The 20,548-nt window shown below is 48.6% G+C and overlaps 1 protein-coding gene across 2 annotated transcripts in view; it reads left to right on the top strand.

Moving 5' to 3' along the window:
• MORC2 (MORC family CW-type zinc finger 2) overlaps nucleotides 1-15,132 on the top strand; it is a 38,786-nt gene extending 23,654 nt beyond the window's left edge. Inside the window, exons 8-26 of one of the 2 annotated variants that reach the window (XM_069497063.1) lie at nucleotides 99-210; nucleotides 737-862; nucleotides 1,444-1,523; nucleotides 2,320-2,402; nucleotides 2,661-2,746; nucleotides 3,855-3,995; nucleotides 4,092-4,246; nucleotides 4,354-4,482; nucleotides 5,021-5,126; nucleotides 5,449-5,581; nucleotides 7,108-7,182; nucleotides 7,268-7,648; nucleotides 8,232-8,363; nucleotides 8,840-8,894; nucleotides 9,359-9,500; nucleotides 9,619-9,843; nucleotides 9,942-10,035; nucleotides 13,188-13,376; nucleotides 14,462-15,132. In XM_069497063.1, the coding sequence (XP_069353164.1) occupies nucleotides 99-210; nucleotides 737-862; nucleotides 1,444-1,523; nucleotides 2,320-2,402; nucleotides 2,661-2,746; nucleotides 3,855-3,995; nucleotides 4,092-4,246; nucleotides 4,354-4,482; nucleotides 5,021-5,126; nucleotides 5,449-5,581; nucleotides 7,108-7,182; nucleotides 7,268-7,648; nucleotides 8,232-8,363; nucleotides 8,840-8,894; nucleotides 9,359-9,500; nucleotides 9,619-9,843; nucleotides 9,942-10,035; nucleotides 13,188-13,376; nucleotides 14,462-14,530 (2,513 nt within the window). In that variant the 3' untranslated portion in view covers nucleotides 14,531-15,132. The remainder of the gene's footprint in view (nucleotides 1-98; nucleotides 211-736; nucleotides 863-1,443; nucleotides 1,524-2,319; nucleotides 2,403-2,660; nucleotides 2,747-3,854; nucleotides 3,996-4,091; nucleotides 4,247-4,353; nucleotides 4,483-5,020; nucleotides 5,127-5,448; nucleotides 5,582-7,107; nucleotides 7,183-7,267; nucleotides 7,649-8,231; nucleotides 8,364-8,839; nucleotides 8,895-9,358; nucleotides 9,501-9,618; nucleotides 9,844-9,941; nucleotides 10,036-13,187; nucleotides 13,377-14,461) is intronic. The other variant, XM_069497064.1, reaches the window with a different exon arrangement.
• Nucleotides 15,133-20,548: the final 5,416 nt, after the last annotated feature.

The following is a 20,548-nucleotide window of genomic DNA, read 5'->3' on the forward strand; positions in this document are numbered from 1 at the left end:
AGTCCCTAGAACCTGGAAGGGGTGCTCTAGAGCCACGAGTGGTGCGGGGATGGGCCAGGGGCACCTGGCAGGATGAAAGGAGGATGTCTGTTCCCCAGGAACACTGGTGATCATCTTCAATCTCAAACTCATGGATAATGGAGAGCCAGAACTAGACATAATCTCAAATCCAAGAGATATCCAGATGGCAGAGACCTCCCCAGAGGGCACGTAAGTGTGACTGGAAAGGGAAGGAGGCCCTAGAACTGGTGCTCATTCTCCCAGGAGGTGACTTTAAGGAAAGAGGGGAGAGGTCATTCCTTGGATTTCTCTCGATGGCATGGTTGGAGTTGATGGAGCTGAGAGCTCCATGTCTTCTTGCCAGAAGGCAGAGAGATGAATAGAAGGATAGCAGATCCTCAGCTAAGCTCACAGAAAAGATTAACAGTCCCCTGCTCCAACTCCTTGATTTGACAGAAGAAACTGAAGCCTAGAGAGGGGAGAGGAATTGCCCAGGGTTCCATGTTAGGGCAGTGGTAGGGCCAGGTCAGGTGTTTGGGGCGGTGGGACAGGGGGCACCTCTGCTAGGCATGTGAGAAAGGGCAGAATGTGGTACCCCCTGAGGGTACACCTTGTCAGGGCGGCAAGAGAGGCTGAGACATGAGGTGGGAAGGTGGAGGGCCTGCAGAGAAGATGGCGTGCCCTTGGTCAGGCTTGTGGGGCGGGTGACAGCACTTCTCTATTCTGCCACTTCCAGGAAGCCAGAGCGGCGCTCGTTCCGTGCCTATGCTGCCGTGCTCTATATTGATCCCCGGATGAGGATCTTCATCCATGGACATAAGGTGCAGACCAAGAGGCTCTCCTGCTGCCTGTATAAGCCCAGGTAGGGGCCTGCACACCTGGCCTGCTGTTTCCCATGGGCCAAGGATATAGCCATGTTTCTCTGGGGCATTGTTGGAAGGATGCAGTATAAGGGGCTCTGATAGTGCTGGCTTCATTTGGGCCTTTAAATACTGCCTGTGACTGATCACAGAATCACTTCTGGGACCGGAGGTAGGAACAGAGGTGGCTGTCAGGCTGTGGAGATTGGCAGGCTAAGCTCTCTGTGATAAGGTGGGAGCCCTGCCTAGCACAGTGAGCTGTCTGAGTCTCAGCTTCAGGGCCGAGGGGGCCTTTAAACACTACATAGGAAAGCAAAGGCCCTAGCTTACTGCTGTTTGTTTCTCCTGTGGGATTAATGACATTCCTGGTGAATAGTGAGGTTGCTTATCAAAGACTGCAGGATGCCAGGGGCAAGTGAAATAAGGAATTCAATCCTTTTGCTGAAGATAGCTTGCATTTGTCTCATCGCAAAAGGCCAGCACAGCTTGGGTGGAGGCAGGAAGGCAGGGTGTTTCCTGGGCTTAGGTTGGCTGCCTGCCCCAGTGCTGCTTGGGCCCTCAGGTTGCTTTTCCTACTGTTTAGGATGTACAAGTACACATCAAGCCGTTTCAAGACCCGTGCAGAGCAGGAGGTGAAGAAAGCAGAGCACGTAGCGAGGATTGGTAATGCCACTCCCTGTGTAGGAGGAGGGTGGGGGTGGGGGTGGAGGTGGGGTTCGTCTGGGGGACGCTGCTTGTGGCCAAAGCAGAGATCCAGGAAAAGGCTCTGTTCACCACCCAGGGACAAGGCTGTTCTCCTGAACCATGGTCCAGTTCCTTTCCCCACATGCCAGCCCCCTCAGTAATTTTTCTTTCTAAACTCTGCTTTCTCTTTAGCCATTTATAGGGCCTAATCTAAAAGTGTCAACTCTGTGGCTTGCCCAGAATGAAGAATCCCCACACTGTCCCCTGGCCCTAATACTTGTGAAATTATTTTCCTGACTCCCGGGCAAAAATCTCAAGTTCTCTCATAGCGTTCAGGGATTCTAAGAGTTTCTTACTGCTTGTTTGCGAGTAGTGATTGGCTGGAGACTTCTTTAGCTTCTAGCTCATGCTGAGGATTTAACTCTGATTGCCTTAGGTATTTTTTGACCTATTCTGATTCATTTTGAAAAGCATGTCAGGTTTTCCTTGGGGCCTCTGTGATAGGTTTGAGTGCCAGATTTTCCTTCTTGAACAGACTCTGCAGTCCAGGCACAGAGGCTTCCCTGATACTGCTTGTCAGCCATAGCTCCCCCAGCTCTTCTGTTCTTTGATGGCACCTTGGGGATCTGGAGGGCCACTTACGGCCTTGAGGCTGCAGGTTCTCCACCCCTGGCACACACTTCTTGTCCAGCAGGGACTGCACTGTGGATCCAGAAGGGATGACAGAGAGTTTTGAACCTTTGCATTCCTTATCATGGTTTCTTCTGGGTTTCAGCTGAAGAGAAGGCCCGGGAGGCGGAGAGCAAAGCTCGGACATTAGAAGTACGCCTAGGTGGAGACCTCACTCGGGACTCCAGGGTAAGGCCCTGGGCCCAGGTGGCTGTTTTGCAGCATTTCTGGCATTAGGAGCCCATGTCCTGTGAACCTGGTCAAGTGAAACACAACTTTTGAGTTTGTCCCCAGCAGGGGCCAATTTCTTCTATAGAAGTAAATTTCCAGGTGTGGTTTTGCATCCATAAAAGTTAAAGTGAAAAGTTTTAGATGTGATGTTGTAATATGACCTGCTGTGGCCCAGAGCACATCCTCCCCTCACCTGAGGCTGATGTATGTGTCCAGGTGATGTTGCGACAGGTCCAGAATACAGCCATCACCCTGCGCAGAGAAGCTGACGTCAAGAAGAGGATCAAGGAGGCCAAGCAGCGGTGAGTGCCAGGGCTATCTTTCAGTCTTTTAAGATCGTGTAGCTTCTGTATTGATTATTGACAGTTTGCCATCCTGTCACCAAGACAGCTTTGAGAACGCCATTAATGTGACCTCAAATGCTTGTCGAATGCCCTTTGCAGGAAAGAGGTCTTACCCTAAGCTCTCAGCTCTTTCCCGAGTTAGGAACAGGCAGGCCAGAGTGTCCACCTTGAATTGAACACCAAACCATGCTCACTGGCACTGTCTGACCTTTTTTTTCCTTTATGTTTCTTTTCATTTAAAGAATGTATAAAGTGCTAATTATATAAAACTTGAAAAATACAAACCATTTAAGAAATAAAAATTTAAAACTCCATTATATTTCTATCTCTTGGTGCTAACTACTCTTAATTTTTTATTCCATAATATGTTTTCAGATTCATTTTCCCCTCACTGGTTACAGATATGGAATAATGCTGTAGATTGAGTTTTGTATACTTTTTTATTTAGAATGAGCATTTGCCCTGGATTATTAAATTACCTTGTCTCACCTGTGTGAATCTGGAACTTTTCAGGGCTCTGGGGCTTGAATTACTGTTTTGCCTCTTGTCCTTGCCATGGGCATGGGTTCCAGGTTTCTCCTAAGTCAGTCCACTGCTCATCCATCTGCTTTTCAGCTTTCAAGAGTTTGTTGACATTAATCACATGATGGTGTCTTCTCTCATGTCTTTATTGTTCTTGTGAATCTTTGCCTTTAAAAAAAATATTAATTTACTGTCACATTAGTGGAGTTTTTGGGATGGTATGAAGGTAACCTTGTGTTTATTCCACTTTGTAACTATCTTTGCAACAGCTTTACAGTAATTCATTCATACTTCAGTGCATCCCTATTTTGTTACTAAAAAGTTAAAGTCCTATGTTTTTAATTAGGGATGCTTAGAATCAGTGTACAGAGAATATCCCTATCAAGTCCAAGAGAGGAGATTGAATGGAGATGCAAGTCTTTTTGTTTAACATGTCTCAAGTTTAAGCTTAACACATCTTGTACTCCGTGGTGTTTGTGTGCTAATGGGTAGATCTGCTTGATTTATTTTTTTATTTTTATTTTTATTTTTTTTGTCATTTTAGAGCACTTAAAGAACCTAAGGAACTGAATTTCATTTTTGGGGTCAACATTGAACACCGGGACCTGGATGGCATGTTCATCTACAACTGTAGTCGCCTGATCAAGATGTATGAGAAAGTGGGCCCACAGCTGGAAGGGGGCATGTGAGTACCACCCAAGGAGATCTTTTTAGCCCATGGTGCATAGCAGGAGGTTTTGGCCAGTGGGTGGACAGAGCTGTGTTCTCTTTCTCTCTGCAGGGCATGTGGTGGGGTTGTTGGGGTTGTTGATGTGCCCTACTTGGTCCTGGAGCCTACGCACAACAAGCAAGACTTTGCTGATGCCAAGGAGTACCGACACCTGCTGAGAGCTATGGGGGAGCACCTGGCACAGTACTGGAAGGACATTGCCATTGGTAATGGAGCTGGGTTGCTAGGCCTCTGCCCTTTCTCTTCACCTGAACTTAGGAAGAGAGAGAGAGAGACTGGCTTCTGACGTGATGTGTGGGTGCTTGCCTTCTAGCTCAGCGGGGAATTGTCAAGTTCTGGGATGAGTTTGGCTACCTCTCTGCCAACTGGAACCAGCCCCCATCCAGTGAGCTGCGTTACAGACGCCGCAGAGCTATGGAGATCCCGACCACCATCCAGTGTGGTGAGTCGGATAGTTGGAACCCTCCTCCTGACTGCTTTCTGTCAGTCCATGACCCTCTGTCTCTGTGCCGGCTTCCTGACATTCTTGGACTTAGGGTCCCACGAGGGATCCAAGTCTGTTTGGCGATGGCTCTGTGAGCTCAATCCTGAGGTTGTTCCAAGTTTGACCTGTCCCTCCTGAATGAGGCAGAAGGTCATCTAACCTCCCAGGCCTCTCACGCTGCAGCTTGGACCAGGCTCACTCATTTTGGTACCACAGTGTTTCTGGTGCGAGTGGATAACTGAGCCAGGATCCTGCTAGAGGAGGGAGAGGGGCTGGGGCGGTAAGAGTCCATGATACTAAGTTTTCATCTTTGCTAGAATCAGTGTCCCTGAGAAGAATTACTGTTTCTTGAGGAGAGGCCTAGTTGGAGCTAGAGTGAAGATCTTTGCATACAAAGTCTGGGGCATCTTTGCCATGGGCTTATGAAGAGCCTGGATTACAGATATTGTTGGTGGAGGTGGCTGACGTTTCATGGGGATTTTTGGGTTTTCTGCAGATTTGTGTCTGAAGTGGAGGACCCTCCCCTTCCAGCTGAGTTCTGTGGAAAAAGATTACCCTGACACTTGGGTTTGCTCCATGAACCCTGATCCTGAGCAGGACCGGTGAGCATGTTCTCTAACAAGGGGATTGTGTGTACTTCTCCCTCCATCCTCCACTGTCCTCTCCACTCTTCGAGTACATAACACTTGTGCTTCTTGAGGTCAGTGCTCATGTTCTTACATCTCTGCCTTGTACATAGTAAGTGCCCAAGAATAAGAATAGATGTTCATACAATACATGTCTGCATTTCATATTAATTCCATGCATTGTGAACTCTGAGGTGGTTGCTTGTGTGACAGACAGATGGGTTGGCTGAGGAGGAAGGTCCCTGCCCTGCTTGGAGCCCTGTTTTGCCACAGGTTCCCTAGCACCTTCTCTTTACAGATGTGAGGCTTCTGAACAGAAGCAGAAGGTTCCCCTGGGGACATTCAAAAAAGACTTAAAGACACAGGAAGAGAAGCAGAAACAGCTGACAGAGAAAATTCGCCAGCAGCAGGAGAAGCTGGAGGCCCTTCAGGTATGTGGGTCATGGGCAGTGGCAAAGCCAGCCTGTGTTAGGGCTCTGTCCCAAGACTGAACCTTCAGTGACTTCCCTGTTCCCTCAGGCTCAGTTCCACCTCTACTCATCCACGTATGCTTGCCAAAGCTTTCCAGTCCCATCCTACAGGTCCAGTCTTGCAACTACAGTTGCTTATTCTTTCAAAAAAGAAAACAGTTTTGTTTACATACTTGAACGTGGTCTGATTCATTTAGAATATATAAAAACTCTGTAAAATAAAAATCCTACCTTAGAGGTAACCCTCATTAACCACACATCTTTCTAACTTGTCATTAATACCTATACATAATACACATAAATACATGTATATTTTTAATAGTATGGTGATCATGCTATATATGTATTTTACATACATACTCTTTTTTAGTGCATAATTACTTTCTTGATAATTTTCTAGATGTGAAATTGAAAGAGTAAAAAAGGTGTGTAGAATTCTGTGACTTTTTATAACTATTCCTGAACTACCCTCCAGAAGATGTATTAATTTCTGTTCTTTACCAGCAGTATATGAGAGTATTATTTTTCAGTGTTTTTGCAAATTTGATAGGCAAAGATATGCATCTTTTAATTTCTTTCATATCTTTAAGATTGGACGATTTTTCATACATCCTCTTATGTTTCTTTTAGATTGCTTTTACATTTCTACTGTTTTAATTAATTTATTTTTTTCTAGATATGCTTGTGCTATCAACCCTTTATCATATTTTTTTATTATTTATTTATTTTTGAGGCAGAGTCCTGCTCTGTCACCCTGGCTAGAGTGCCGTGGCGTCAGTCTAGCTCACAGCAACCTCAAACTCCTGGGCTCAAGCAATCCTTCTGCCTCAGCCTCCCAAGTAGCTGGGAGTACAGGCATGCGCCACCATGCCCGGCTAAATTTTCTATATATTTTTAGTTGTCCAGCTAATTTCTTTTTATTTTTTAGTAGAGACGAGGTCTCGCTCTTGCTCAGGCTGGTTTCGAACTCCTGAGCTCAAATGATCCGCCCACCTCGGCCTCCTAGAGTGCTAGGATTACAGGCGTGAGCCACCGCGCCTGGCCTAAACTTTATCATATTTATTACAAAAGTACTTCTCTTTCTGGCTTCCTTGTCTGTGCAGATTTGCTTTCACTAACCTGTGACGTCTTATATGTGCCTCCCTGACTGGTCTGCTGAATCCCAACTGTCCTTTCTGGCCTCGTCCAAGTTTCCCCCATCCATCAGGCCTTTTTTGGTTCCTTTTATAGGAATTTATTAGTCGATTGACACTTTTTCCCAGGCTCCCAGTTGCCAGATTAATCACATAGTAGCCTGTGATTTTCTGATAGTTTAGTATTTATGTATCTTTGTCTCCCCAGTGAGAATGGGAGACTTCTAAGAGTAGGACTGTGGCCCAGGTTTTCTATTTTATTTGCTCACTGTCCCAGAGACATAAGTGGGGATCCAAAAAGTTTGCTTGAATGTACCAAGATATGCAAATAACTTTATCATGTTTGCCCTGCAGAAAACTACACCCATCCGCTCCCAAGCTGACCTGAAGAAATTGCCCTTAGAAGTGACCACCAGACCTACCACTGAGGTGAAGCCCAGGGGCATGGGAAGGGCTTTTCTCCAGGTATCTCATGCTAAGATCAGTGTTCTCACTCTCTGTGGGCCTTTTTTAGGAACCTGCACGTAGACCTCAGCGTCCTCGGTCACCCCCTTTACCTGCTGTGATCAGGAACGCCCCGAGCAGACCCCCTTCCCTGCAACCTCCCAGACCGGCCAGCCAGCCCCGAAAGGCTCCTGTCATCAGCAGCACCCCAAAGCCCCCTGCTTTGGCAGCCCGGGAGGAGGCCAGTACATCAAGACTGCTCCAGCCACCTGACGCACTCCGAAAGCCTGTGAACACACCGGTCAAGACTGCTCCCCGGCCCACCCCTCTGATGCAGCCATTGTCACCATCTCTACTGCCCAACTCCAAGAGCACCCGAGAGGTCCCTGCCCCCAAAGTCATCAAGACTCCAGTAGTCAAGAAGCCGGAGCCGCCCACTAAACTCTCCCCAGTGAGATGCTTTTCCTTCTCTAGCCGCCAGCCATCATCAGTGGTAGGGGAATGGAATCATGCAGTGTCAGCACTGTACTGGGGGAGCCTTGGGAAGATCACCAAATCTAAAGCTTTTCTGCGGCCCTGAGGAGGGGGAGCCTAGATAGCTGAAGGGACTTGGTCAGGGGCACAGAGCAAGTTGGTTCCCTGTCCAAGCAGCTCTTCACTGCTCCCTCTTGAGTTTTGGTCTGCACAAACTTGAGTCAGCTCTGCTAGCTTCTCACAGTGTGGACGTAGGTCAGTAACCTGGTGCCAGACAGCCTTGATGGACTGTGGCAGTGGTTGGTTTGTCTCAGGGCGGTCACAGCTGGCAGGCCAGGCAGGCTAATGTGGGGAGAGTCTTCCCCCATGACAGTTTTAAGCAAAGGTCCTCATGGTGCAGGGGCCAAAGGAGTTGCTTGTGTACATACTTGGTGATATCAGGTGAGGACTAAGGAGAGTACAAGCCCCCCTCTGAATGGCTCCTTTAGACCAGGTGATATCTTCCTGCTCCTTGAGGACTGAGCAGGGCCCCTCCCATTCCCACTTTCCTCTTGCCCTAGGCTACCCCTGGTCGAAAGCGGAGTCTTGGGGTCTCTGATGAGGAAGAAGCAGAGGAAGAGGCTGAGAGGAGGAAGGAGAGGTGCAAGCGGGGCAAATTTGCTGTGAAGGAAGAAAAGAAGGACTTCAATGAGGTAGGTGGTTGAGGTGAGGTTCCCAGAGCCTCCCTCCAAAGGCCTGCGCCCCCAACCAGTGGTCCACACCAGCTCCATTTGTGTTCATGACATGAGCCTTCCAGAAGCCTAGTTGATCTCTCGAGGACTCTGTCATACAGATGACTAGAAAGGTGGTGCCAGGTAGGATCTTGAGTGAGACTAGTTTCTGGCTCTAATCACAGGCCTGGAATCACACTGATGTATGTTGGGGAGCTTTAAACACTTTGCTTTCCTGTGTCTGTCCATTACCTGCTATCTTGTTTATAAAGGTGGCAGAAAGTTAGGTACCTTGGACAGTGATTTTAGAGTGTGGCTCTTGGCAAGGCATGGTGATTTAAACTGCATCGTAGGAAGATGTGAAGATGACAGCTGATGACCCTGACTGGCCAGTAGCATAGAAGTCTCCTGCTTCAGGGGTGACTGGGGTTGCCTCTGATGGACTATTCTCCTTGCAGCTCTCTGACAGTGCTGGGGAAGAGGATTCCACTGAGCTCAAGAGGGCTCAGAAAGGTGAGTCTGGGGGAAGTACCTGGCAGCTTGTGGTGCATGCGTGAGGCAATTGTGATAACCACTGCACTACAGAGACTCTTCTGTAGGGGCAGTGGAGCCCCTCGCCAGCAGCAGTTTAATCCTCAAGGCTTGTGGAGTCGGCTGGGTCTGGGGCCTTGCAGCAGTGGATCCAAGTCTAACCCCAAGCAGAATTCTGAAGATAGCACCCCATCATGGTTATTTTGAACACTAATTCCATGGTGTTCATCCTGGCAGGCACTCATCCTCCTGCTCTTTGGCACCCTAGTGACAGATGGGGCAGGAGATAGCAAAATGGCTGTGCCCCATGTCCCTGGTGTGGTGGGGGCAAGTACCTAGGGGTTCTTGTCCTCCAAATGCTGGGGACTACCTTTCTTAAGGCAGTCCTGGCTGAGTAATGGACTCTTGTCTAGTTTTCTCACTTACACCTCTGTCCAAATTCTCAGATAAAGGGCTGCACGTGGAGGTGCGTGTGAACAAGGAGTGGTACACAGGCCGTGTCACAGCCGTGGAGGTGGGCAAGAATGTGGTGCGGTGGAAGGTGAAATTTGACTACGTGCCCACAGACACGACCCCGAGAGACCGCTGGTAATGTCCCCATCGGGGGGAGCAATGGTTCTGGGGAGGAGGTTTTCCCACCCCCTGTGCCAGCACCCCATCCTGGGGGCCTGGAATAGATGTGACACGATCTATGTGTCCTCCATAGGGTGGAGAAAGGCAGTGAGGATGTGCGGCTGATGAAGCCCCCTTCTCCGGAGAATCAGAGCCCTGACACACAGCAGGAGGGCGGAGGGGAGGAGGAGACTGGGGTGGCCAACCAGGCTGTAGCCGTGGTGGAGCCCTCCACTTCTGACTGCATCCGCATTGAGCCCGACACCACCGCCCCAAGCACCAACCACGAGACCGTTGACCTGCTGGTCCAGATCCTTCGGTATGCCTTTTGTCTTCCTGCTTCAGGGCCGGCCAGCAGTGGCTCTCCACCCCCTCCATGCTTTTCTGATTTCCTGTCCTCACTTCTTTTTTGCATAGGAATTGTTTACGGTACTTCCTGCCTCCAAGTTTCCCCATCTCCAAGAAGGAACTGAGTGCTATGAACTCAGATGAGCTAATATCTTTTCCCCTGGTGAGTCTAGCCTGACCTTTGATTTCATACTGTTCATCTCCCACACCCCCCGTGCTTACGATTGTTGTGCTTGTTGCAATTGCCAGCTCTAAGCCTCATGCCCTACCTCAGCCAGCTTCTCTTTTCTTCTGAAAGAGGAAAGAGGAGACTTTATGTCGTGGAGAAAAAGTGGCTTAGTTGGATATGACTCTGGTGTGTAGAAAGCCAACCCCACCCTACCATAGGCCCTAGGAGATGAGTCCTCCCTTAAGAGGCCTGGTTTGACATTTTATGACAAGTATATCCCTTTTGCTCTCTCCCAGCAGAGTGAATAAACACCTGTCCCAGGCAGTAGTCAAGAGCTTAAGCTCAAAGTGCCTAAAGCTTGACTCTGGGAGGGAAGTATAGAGAAACTGGAGATGAGTGCAGATAAAGCACTGGGTCTTGTTTAACCCAGCACATGTTGATGGGGCACCTCCCCTAAGCAGGTCCTCTAAGGGACCTCATAGTAAGCAGCAAAAGAGAGTCCTGCCTCCAGGTGGCTCAAGATTCAATTGAGACTGAGTAGCTGGTAGATCAGGTAGCTGGACACAAGACCAGGAGAAGTAACTGCTATGGAAGGAGACAGCACGGCTTTGAAAGCCTGGGGAAGATGGAGAAAGCAACGCAGTCCGGAGAAAACATGCATTTTGGCAAGTACCTGCCTGTGTAAGTGAAAGGGAGTGTTTGAGGCAGGGACTTTTGTGAGCAAAGACTCTGTGACTGGGCAGGGGTCAGGGCCACAGGCTGTGTAGTGAGCATTTAGGGTTAGAAGGGCATGAGAGGCAGGATCTGATATGTCTTAAATGCCTGATCTAAGTTATGCTGGCTTAAACCCTATAGGATAGAAAGTTTTGAGCTGAGGATGTTGTCAGTCTGAACCACGTCTAGGGCAGGGGTCAACATACTTTTTCTGTAGAGGACCAACTGGCAAATAGTCTCAGGTTTGTGAGCTATATGGTCTATGGCAACCATTCAACTCTGCCATTGTAGCATGAAAACAGTCACAGGCAATATGTAAAGGAATGGTTGTGGCTGTGTTCCAGTAAAGCTTTATTTCCAAAAACAGGCAGCCAGGTGGCTTTGGCCCAGGGCCCTAAGAGAGTAATTTTGGTAGCAGCATGTTTGGGTAGGATGGGTGGATGGGAGATGCAGGGGTAAGGAGGCTGGTCCTGTTGTAAGGAGGTCAGGGGTGAGGGAACAGGACTAGGAGCCAGAGTGGTGGGAGCGGCTGGTGGGGTAAAAGGACTGTGCCAGGTCATTGACAGACTTACTGGTCATTGACTATGGACAAGTGACAGGGAGAAGGCAGAAACCACATACTTTCCTGTGTCTCAGGCCTGTGGAAATTGGAGGTTGATGACAAAGCTATTAACTGGGAGAGAAAACAGAGGGTGAGTGCAAGGAAGGTGATGAGGAGAGAGCTTTGTATGGCGCTGGAAGTACCAGCACTTTGTTTCTGGTGATGTGCTGTGGGCAGGTGAAGACTGGGGACTGGCACTGGGAGGGTAGGGGAGGCCAAGGCTGGAGGAGATGGGCATCTGGGAATCATCCACATGAAGTGGATGGTAGGAAGAGCTACGTTTTCTAGAGAAGTTTCTAGAGAAGAGGACAGGAGTAGAGACTGCAGGACTAGTTTGTTCAAGATGTTAGGCCCTCATGTGGCAGCTATGTACTTGATAAAGTTTGCCAGAGAGAAAACATGGGGTTTTATCTCTATTCTACTTTTTAAAAACTGAAATGAGGCTAGGAGTTAAAGAAACTAAGGCTCAGAGAGGTAAAGAGTCTGTTGTTCAGTGACAGAGCCCAGATTTGAACCCAGGTTCTTCTTAGGAAAAGGATCTTGCTCTTCTCATGACGCTACCTTGCTCTCCCTGTGAGATGAGGGGGGTGGTGCCTGGTGAGGAAGCTAGAAGGTGGTAGAAGTCACCGCAGCGTTTTTCACAGAAAGCTCTACCATTCAACTTTTGCCCTTGTTTAGGCTGCCGTCACTCTCTGCAAATCCCAGGAGGAACAAACAGCTGATAGGATGGCTAGGTCTGCCTGGCATCTTCTTGTCAGATTTGTTGCTTTTGGCTTCAAGTTGTTGCCAAACTCAGAGCAAAGCCTAGGGTACAGCAGGATCTCTGAGTGGGATCGACTGCTTGGCCAAAATAGCATCAGCTTCTGAGTCTAAAAATAGTATATTAGCTTATTTTTTTAAAGGGAGGTATAATACCAATTTATCAACTTTGTTCTAATTGTAATGTCAAAAATCACTCAAACTGTTATTTTTTTAGTAGCAGGCAACTATTTTTTGTGCAGAACTGGAAATTTCTCATGCTTTCTTGGTTTAATAGGATAATGTTCTAGATCTTAAGGTGATAGATTACAGTGGCCAGCCAGTGCTGCTTGTGGCTTTGTATTCTTCATAGTGGCCTCATCATTCTCATTGGTGATTTGTAAGTTCTGTCACAAATTTGAACTCATAAAGTAAATTTAACCTAAAGAGATATTACATAAATTGTTTTTTGCACTGAGATTTCATGTTACATTTCAATTGACACAAGTATTCTGTTACATTTTAAAAGTTAGAAAAGCCATCTGTCTACAGAAACTGGTAATTAATCCTACCTCACCCCTTGGAAGCTTTAGGTACTCAGGGGAAACAGTAAAAATCTGGTGCTGCAAAAATATATACTAAAAATCTGGAGGTATCTGCTATTGGTAGATGTTTGATAAATATTTATGGAAGAGAACTGACTTCAGTCATAATATTGTTGAGTATGACTTGGAAATGGAATACTGGAAGGGCCATTCTGAAGTTTGAAAAGTATGATTGAGCAGGAAGAATGATTCTCTTGTCTTTTTTTTTTTTGTAAGAATCATCCCTCCCCATGTACTCACGGTTTGCTGTCTGCCAGAGCACCTTGCTCAGTCTTTACCTGTGTGATCTCATCATCTTCCTTCCACAAGATAGGCATTAAGGTCTCTCTACTGTGGACCTAGAGAGACTGCTTGCTCCTTGTATCTGAGGTATTCCTTCAAACCAAGCATCCTTGTGTGGAGCTGATAGGGGATATCATAACTGTCTAGAAGGTCCCTGGGGACCCATGCAAACTTCTGCAGTTGACTTCTGGCTTCCCTCTTGACAGAAAGAGTACTTCAAGCAGTATGAAGTGGGGCTCCAGAATCTGTGCCATTCCTACCAAAGCCGCGCTGACTTACGGGCCAAAGCTTCTGAGGAGAGCCTGCGCACCTCTGAGAGAAAGCTCCGTGAGACAGAGGAGAAGCTGCAGAAGCTGAGGACCAACATCGTGGCACTCCTGCAAAAGGTGCAGGAGGTGAGATAGGCAGTCCTCTCCTTGTAGCTAGACCACCTGGTCTCTCAGGGAAGGAGCCTGGGTACCTCCTGTTCCCATCTCACAGGCATCTGTCTGCTCACAGGAATCTGTGGTTTCAACCCTGGCTGCACAATGTCCTGACCAGGGGGGCTTAAGGTGGTGTGGCTGCCTGGGCCTCATCCCAGCCAGACCCACAGAACCAGACTTTCCCCCTTGTTTAGACATTCTGATGTACAACCTGGTTTGAGAACCCTCCATGCCATAAAAACAAAGAAGTTACTGCTTTTTCAGATGATGCCCAGATGGGATTGGGAAACCCAGAAGTAGGGAGTGCCCCTTAGGGTGTCGGTCCTTCATTCAGGCAGCAAGCACCGAGGGCCTGCTCTGTTCCTGGCCTGTGGATACGGATGGGGTGAACCAGACAGGCCAGAGGAGGTTCTTGCTCTCCCAGCATGACGGTCTGGTGAAGGAGACTGATGGTGGGAAGTGCCATGAAGTAAATAAGAGTTACAGTAAACGGTGGGAGGCCCCTTAACTAGGGTGTTCAGGGGTAGTCTCTGAGGAGGTTAGGTATTTGAGCTGGGACTGGAAGCCGATAATGCAAAGTGTGGGACATGAGTGCTCCAGTCAGGGAAGAAGAGCAGGACATGAGACCTGATTGGGGACTTATGGACAGCAGGAGCAGAGGCAGGGTCTGTATGAGGTGGGATTTGGTCCTAAGAGCAGGGCGACGTCACCAGAGAGGAGGAGGTTTCCACAGTTGCCTGGGTGAGGTAGTGGTGGCCTGGACCTTGGGTGGTGACAGTGAGAAGGGGAGAAGTGGACACATTTGTAGTATCTGAGGAAACACTTCTAAGGGAGACAGTCCTAACGTGGGGTGGAGGTAGGGCAGGAGTAAGAAATCTGGGCGTCTTCTATGCACAGTAGATGGGGAGGGGAGAGTGATCAAGCGTGACAGGCCGACAGGGTGGAGAGGGAGCCGGAGGGGGACTCTGACCTCAGCCCCAGGACCCGGGAGAAGGGTGGAGGGGTGAGCCTCCCACCACCTCTGGCCCCTGGCTGACCCCTGCCCTGCTTTGTTCCAGGACATAGACATCAACACAGATGACGAGCTGGATGCCTACATCGAGGACCTCATCACCAAGGGGGACTGAGGGTGGGAGCTGGAGATCAGCTCCCTTGCCCACCTGCCCCTCAACTCAGCAGCTTCAGGGGGTGGGGGATTCATTCATGGGTTGGTGGACTTAACCTTGATTTGACTCACATGGGACAATTGTGCTTTTGGAGGGAAAGATACTCTGATTCTTTGAATCTTCCTCCCTAAGTTTATAAATATTTATTTTTTAAAGAAAAAATATGCTGTGCCTGTGAGACCATATTTTTTTTTTTTTTGGTGACTCTTGGGCAAAGGACAGAGAATCTTTCCACTTTCGCCACACTAGGTTGCCAAGCTGGAGCCACTTCAGCTCCTGGCTCCTCAAGATGGTGGCGAGTCCAGAGTCCAGTGCCATCTTGAAGTTGGAGAGGCTCCAGGGGCAGGGCTGATTTCTTTCCTAGAGGATGAACAACATGGGGATCTGAGCAATGGGGGAAGGGAGAGAGTCCCCCAGAGTGGTAACCCCCCTGGGGGCTCACATCCGGGGGACCCACAGGTGGCTGTGTGTCAGAGGAGGTTCCACATTAGAGGGGGCTCTTCTCACAGCTCCCCATCTCAGGTGAGGGATATGAGTGTCTGCAGAGTCATCCTGGCTGTGGCATTGTCCAAACACTGTGGAGAAGAAAGATCCTCCCAGTCCATCAAGTGATTTCCTTTGTTAACCATGAACAACAGTGAGGTTTCCAGTCTCAATTTGAGTCCAGGTTGAGGTGTAGATAGATCTGACTTTGGTCAGATCTCTCACCTAGGTAGCACACCAAATGTTGGAACTCCATGGGATTCCTTAGGAAAGGAGCTCATGTGTGAAAGTGCTCCTGGTGCTGAGCCGTGGAGGCCAGCATCTGTGGTTGTGGCAGCTTCAGATGGTGCCAGTTGATCTGGAGAGCCTGCTGCTGATTTTTCTACTTCCTCTCTGCCTGGCCCTGCTGAGCCCAGTCAAAGTCTGTGCTCTGGGACAGACATCCCGGCACTGGCTGCAGGGACTCCAGAGGCAGCTATGCAGGAAGCACATCATACCTTTCCTCCCTGTCCCATTACAGCCCCAGAATCTTTGTCCCTCAAGTAATTTCTCAGGGTCGAAGACAAAAGCAAGGATCGCTAAGTTTTCTCTTTAATGGCCATTGGAAGAATTCTGGTTCAGTTTTCCCCAACTCTTCTCCTATTTGAGGCCTCTGGGTTTTCTGAAGGCACAAGAACTATGACCATACACCATTGATCTATGATCCAAACCTCTTTGGGTGGTGTGTTTCTGGCATCTACCTGACCCAGGTCAGCGGTGGGCACCCTGCTGCTTTGTGAGGTCTGCAGACAACCAGGAACAGTGGTGAGCGATGCAGGCCACATTGGAATTGGAAGTCCTCCCCCTCTTGTGCAGTTGGCCAAATATGCCTGTGATTGGTGGGTTTTGGGCTTCCCCAAACCATGTCCCTGGGGAATACCACTGAAAGAGACCCTGGCCTCTTCCTGTGGAAGATTCACCAAGAGTCTTGGGGTTTCTTGAACTGGTGATTCCCCTCCCATCCAGTTCTCTCTGTTTATCCCAGGAAGCATGTGGTCCATTTTCATCCCCAAACCTGTTTTAAAAGCAAGTTGGTTCTGCATTTTTACCAGAGAGTAATAGTCAAGTTTTTTATTTACACACATGTAATCAAAATGCAATACTATAAACGTCTACTGGTGAGACTCCTCAACTCAGTTTGTTTTCTTCTCAGTAAAATCCAGCACCTTCTTCCTCTTCATACTTTCTACTACTGTGGCTTTAAACTGTCTTCGAGGTCTTCCTCATCTGCACCATCCTCGTTTTATCTTCACCCTCCTTAACACCCATGGAAACATACTGAATTTCTTAAAATGTTTTAGCTTCAGCTTCTGGATGTGCCCACTTTGCTGGGTTAATCCAGCCATAGCTGTGCTCTGTTTTCCAGGCAGAGATCCTGCCATTCTGGATGGGAAAATAAAATGCAGCAACCTACCACCCTCTTCAATCCCCTACCCCCTGAGACAGTTGATCAGCTTGGAACTGCTTGACAACTTGGGAGGAGGGGCATGGTCTGGCTGGGAAGGTCCTTTGTACAAGGCTGCAAGAAAGTGAGGCCAGCAACTGTGGTTTTTAAATGAGAGGGATGGGGACTTTCTTTAGGGTGTGTTTTGTTGTTTGTTTTTTAAGTGACACAGGCACATGGTAAACATTCAAAAGTATAAAAGGCTGGACTATGAAAAGCAAGGCTCCCTCCCACCCAATACCTGAATTCTCCCTGGAAACAGTGTATCTGTCCCAGAGGGCCTGCACACATCTGCTCTGTTCCGTTTCTGCCTGTTTCCCCTTAGTGTAGCTTGGAACTTGTTTCAGAACAGCCCATATGGGTCTATTTTATTCTTCTTAACAACCAGAGCATTTCGTCTTAACAGTCTCCTGCTTACAAACATTTGGGTTGTTTCTAATGTTTATGAAAAATGCTGTGATGTGTATTTACTCATTAACTTGGATCTGTTTTTGTAGCGTAGGGTAAATTCCAAAAAGGGAGATGGCTGTGTCAGACAGTGGGTTTATTAAAAATTCTAAGATACATTCCCACACTGCCTTCCAGAAAAAGACTTCCAATTTGAACTCCTACCAGCAGTGCCCCCCCTCACTTGCCAGTATGTAGTCTTTATATTTTAACTGTTTACTAATCTGAAGGGTGAAAATTGATGGATTTTGAGTCTGTTTGAATTATTCAAGTGAGACTGAGCATCTTCCTTGGCCAGCAGTGTTTCTCTTCGGTACAGGGTGATAGTTCTGAATCTTTGGTTAGGGAACTTTTTGTAAGTCAGATGAAAAGTAGCAAAACCCGGCCGGGCGCAGTGACTCACGCCTGTAATCCTAGCACTCTGGGAGGCCGAGGTGGGTGGATCGCTCGAGGTCAGGAGTTCGAGACCAGCCTGAGCAAGAGCGAGACCCCCGCCTCTACTAAAAAAAAAATAGAAATATGGCCAACTAAAAATCTATATAGAAAAAATTAGCCGGACACAGTAGCGCATGCCTGTAGTCCCAGCTACTCGGGAGGCTGAGGCAGTAGGATCGCTTAAGCTGAGGAGTCTGAGGTTGCTGTGAGCTAGGCTGACGCCACGGCACTCACTCTAGCCTGGGCAACAAAGTGAGACTCTGTCTCAAAAAAAAAAAAAAAAAAAAAATAGCAAAGCCCTCAGGAAAATGTCCACCTTACAGGATCCGTCAGCCTCTAAGAGTCCTAGGGATTTAGGATTAAAAACCCCACTTAGGATAAATGCTGCCTAGGTCAGGACAAGGGTTATGGCATTTTCATTTACTAAAGGCAGGCTTGGGTTAGTAAGAGGCTAAGAAATGCTTCTCTAATTCCTTCTATATATATGTCTGTCTGAATGACAGTGATTTTTGCCTTAGAGGCTCCTCTGTTGTTGGGTCCAGTTCCTTGAGGCTATGTGACTTGCAGACTCACGGTTCATGCAGTGTTGGGCAAGAGTTTGCAGCTATGAGGACCAATAACTCTTAAACATGATAAAGCTCCAAACTTTGCCACTTATGTAGAACTCAAGGCTTGGCCTGAGTGAGCTGTGTGCTTCCACTAGCTACTCATCTCCATTGGAAGGTCGTTCTGCAGCTCAGCCAGGTTGTAAGGGACCCACTGAGAGTTGCCAGGGTGCCTTCAGCCTCAGAATTCCATTGGAGGGTTCTGGCCTTTGTTGGAGATGGAACTCAGAGGCTTCTTTGGAAACAGGCACATTGCTTTTGATTCTCAGAGCAGGTGAACAGCCAGCTTGGCCATGGGAGGCAGAGGTCCAAAAATAAAAACTTAGCTTCTCTGCTGCCAGTTTGAGGCCTCAGACTGTCAGTTCTTGGCACTGCTGGGGGCACCCTCTCCATAGTGAGCAAGACAGAGTGTGCAGAGGAAGAGCCTGGTAAGGCACCTCCCACTCAGCAAATGAGCCAAAATGTTGCCAGGCCTGTTTTTTGAGTCTGGTCATTTTCTCCCAGTAACTTACAATGTGTCAGGCCCAACGGGGCTGCTAATGGGTCTAGCAGAAATTTCCTTTCCCCTTCCCTTCTCACAAGGCCTCACACAAGTCACTGCCCACTCTGGCTCCCCAATTCCTCTTCTGAAATAAAGGATTTGGGTGATGGTAGAGGTTTTCCAGCTTATTTACAGGACCAGTTAACTTACCCAAAATTTATCCAGCAGCCCGTATGGAAAGCCAGTAATACTGGAGCTGCTCTAGTTGAAGTTGGGATGGGGCTCCTGAGCCCCTTGCTCTTCTGACCCCCAGTCTTTGCTCCCAAGATTGTCTGGTCCCCGCTTGCTACCTGTAGGCATTCAGCTGCTTATTCACTGGCATGTGGGGGTGATGCATTTACCCCATGGCCATCTGTTTGGCCAGTTTCACTTTCAGTGCCCCCCAAGGGTGAGGGAGGGCTGGGTCTCCATCCGGCCTGTGCCACAGGTGCCTCTGGTACTTCCTGGGGCTCTGGCACCCTGGCAGCTGCCAAGCAAGACCCGGTAGGTAGGGGGACTCACACCACTGGGGCAACTTGGACTAGTAAGAGGGAGAGGATCCCACAGACACATCCCTCCTTCCTTGTCTCCTCCGGACTCTGCTGAGATGCTTCCAGGGAGTCTGGAGCCACTTCCTGCCCCAGTAGCGCAAGTTTCTTGGGAAGCTGTGGCCAGCTTCGCTCCACTGCTTTGATTTACTGTCCCTCATCTCCATCATCCGCCCCCTCCCAAAGCTCTGAGCTCTCGCTCCCCTCCCCACCACTTGAACCATCTGTCACCAGGCGGCGTTTGGGGTGCTGTGGTAGGCAGGGGAGGAGCACCCCCGTTTGTCAGAAGGTTGAGTTTTTGAGTTCCTTACGCTTAGTCTTCAGCTACCACAGTAGACACGTGCTGAGGGCTGGCTGTAACTTCTCACCTGGCCCCAAAAGACGCGGCCAGGATGCCGGCCAGCACTCGGTCACCTCTTCAGAGGCTTTGGGGGTGGCCAACGCCCAGCCAACCAACGGTAGTAACCTACGAAGAGCGCCCCCCCCCGCCCCCACCAGACGCCTCGAGGCGGGCGTGCAACGCGCCTGCGCAGTGTTGCTGTGCGCGGCACGCACGTGCTGCGGCTCCAGGCGCATGCGCTTTGGAAGAATTGCGGGCCTGCTGTGAGGCCCGTGGCTAGCGGGGTCGCCTCACGTAGGGGTATCTGAGGGGCGAGCAAGGGCCCATCCACACCCCGGCAGACGGGAAACAGTTTTTGTACAAATATTCTTATGGCCGGGTGCTTTTATTAGTGCAAGGTAGAAAACTTGGAAAGGAAGCCGCGTGCTTTTCATTTTGCCTTAAAGGACCTGCAGGTGTGGCCTCTCACGGGACCCGAGGCCGAGCTTCTGCGTCCTCTTGGGTGTTACAAGTTTGGCCCATTTTCTACACGTTTGTCCTCGGCTTGGTTGCCGGTGTTTGTTCAAAGGTAAATATTTTAAGGTTTTCGGGTTTCCTATCATGCTTGAGAAAATCCATACTCTTCCCTTACCCCTCCTGCCCACAAACATTGTTACATTTTGTCGCAACGTTTTTTGTGTTTCAACCTTCAGTCCCTGTGGGATATATTTTAGTATAAGCGGTAAGGTAGGAGTCACGCTTTGTTTCTTTTTCAGGTGGAAATTCACTTATCCCAGCTCCACTTACGAAATGAACCACTTTGGTTATTACTTATATTCCAGCCTATTTGGTTTGGACCTGTTGGGTTTGAGATGACCCTTATACAATGGAGACATCTGTCTGCAGTTGCACAGGTGAGTCTGATCTGAGGGGTGAGGTCCTAGCTGAAGCGGTAATTTTGGACGTCGTCAGCACGTAGATGGATCACTCTCCCTCTTTGTGTTTCTTTTTAAAAATACTTTCCCAGTCTAAGAATTCTCTCACATTAAATTTTAAATTGCTTTATTCAGTTCTCCCATCCCGGCAGGGGGCAGAATTCGTTGGGATTTAAATTATAATTGCACTAAATTTAAATGTAA

Source organism: Eulemur rufifrons, chromosome 21, assembly GCF_041146395.1.
Source record: "Eulemur rufifrons isolate Redbay chromosome 21, OSU_ERuf_1, whole genome shotgun sequence".
In the NCBI taxonomy this organism is placed as follows: domain Eukaryota; kingdom Metazoa; phylum Chordata; class Mammalia; order Primates; family Lemuridae; genus Eulemur; species Eulemur rufifrons.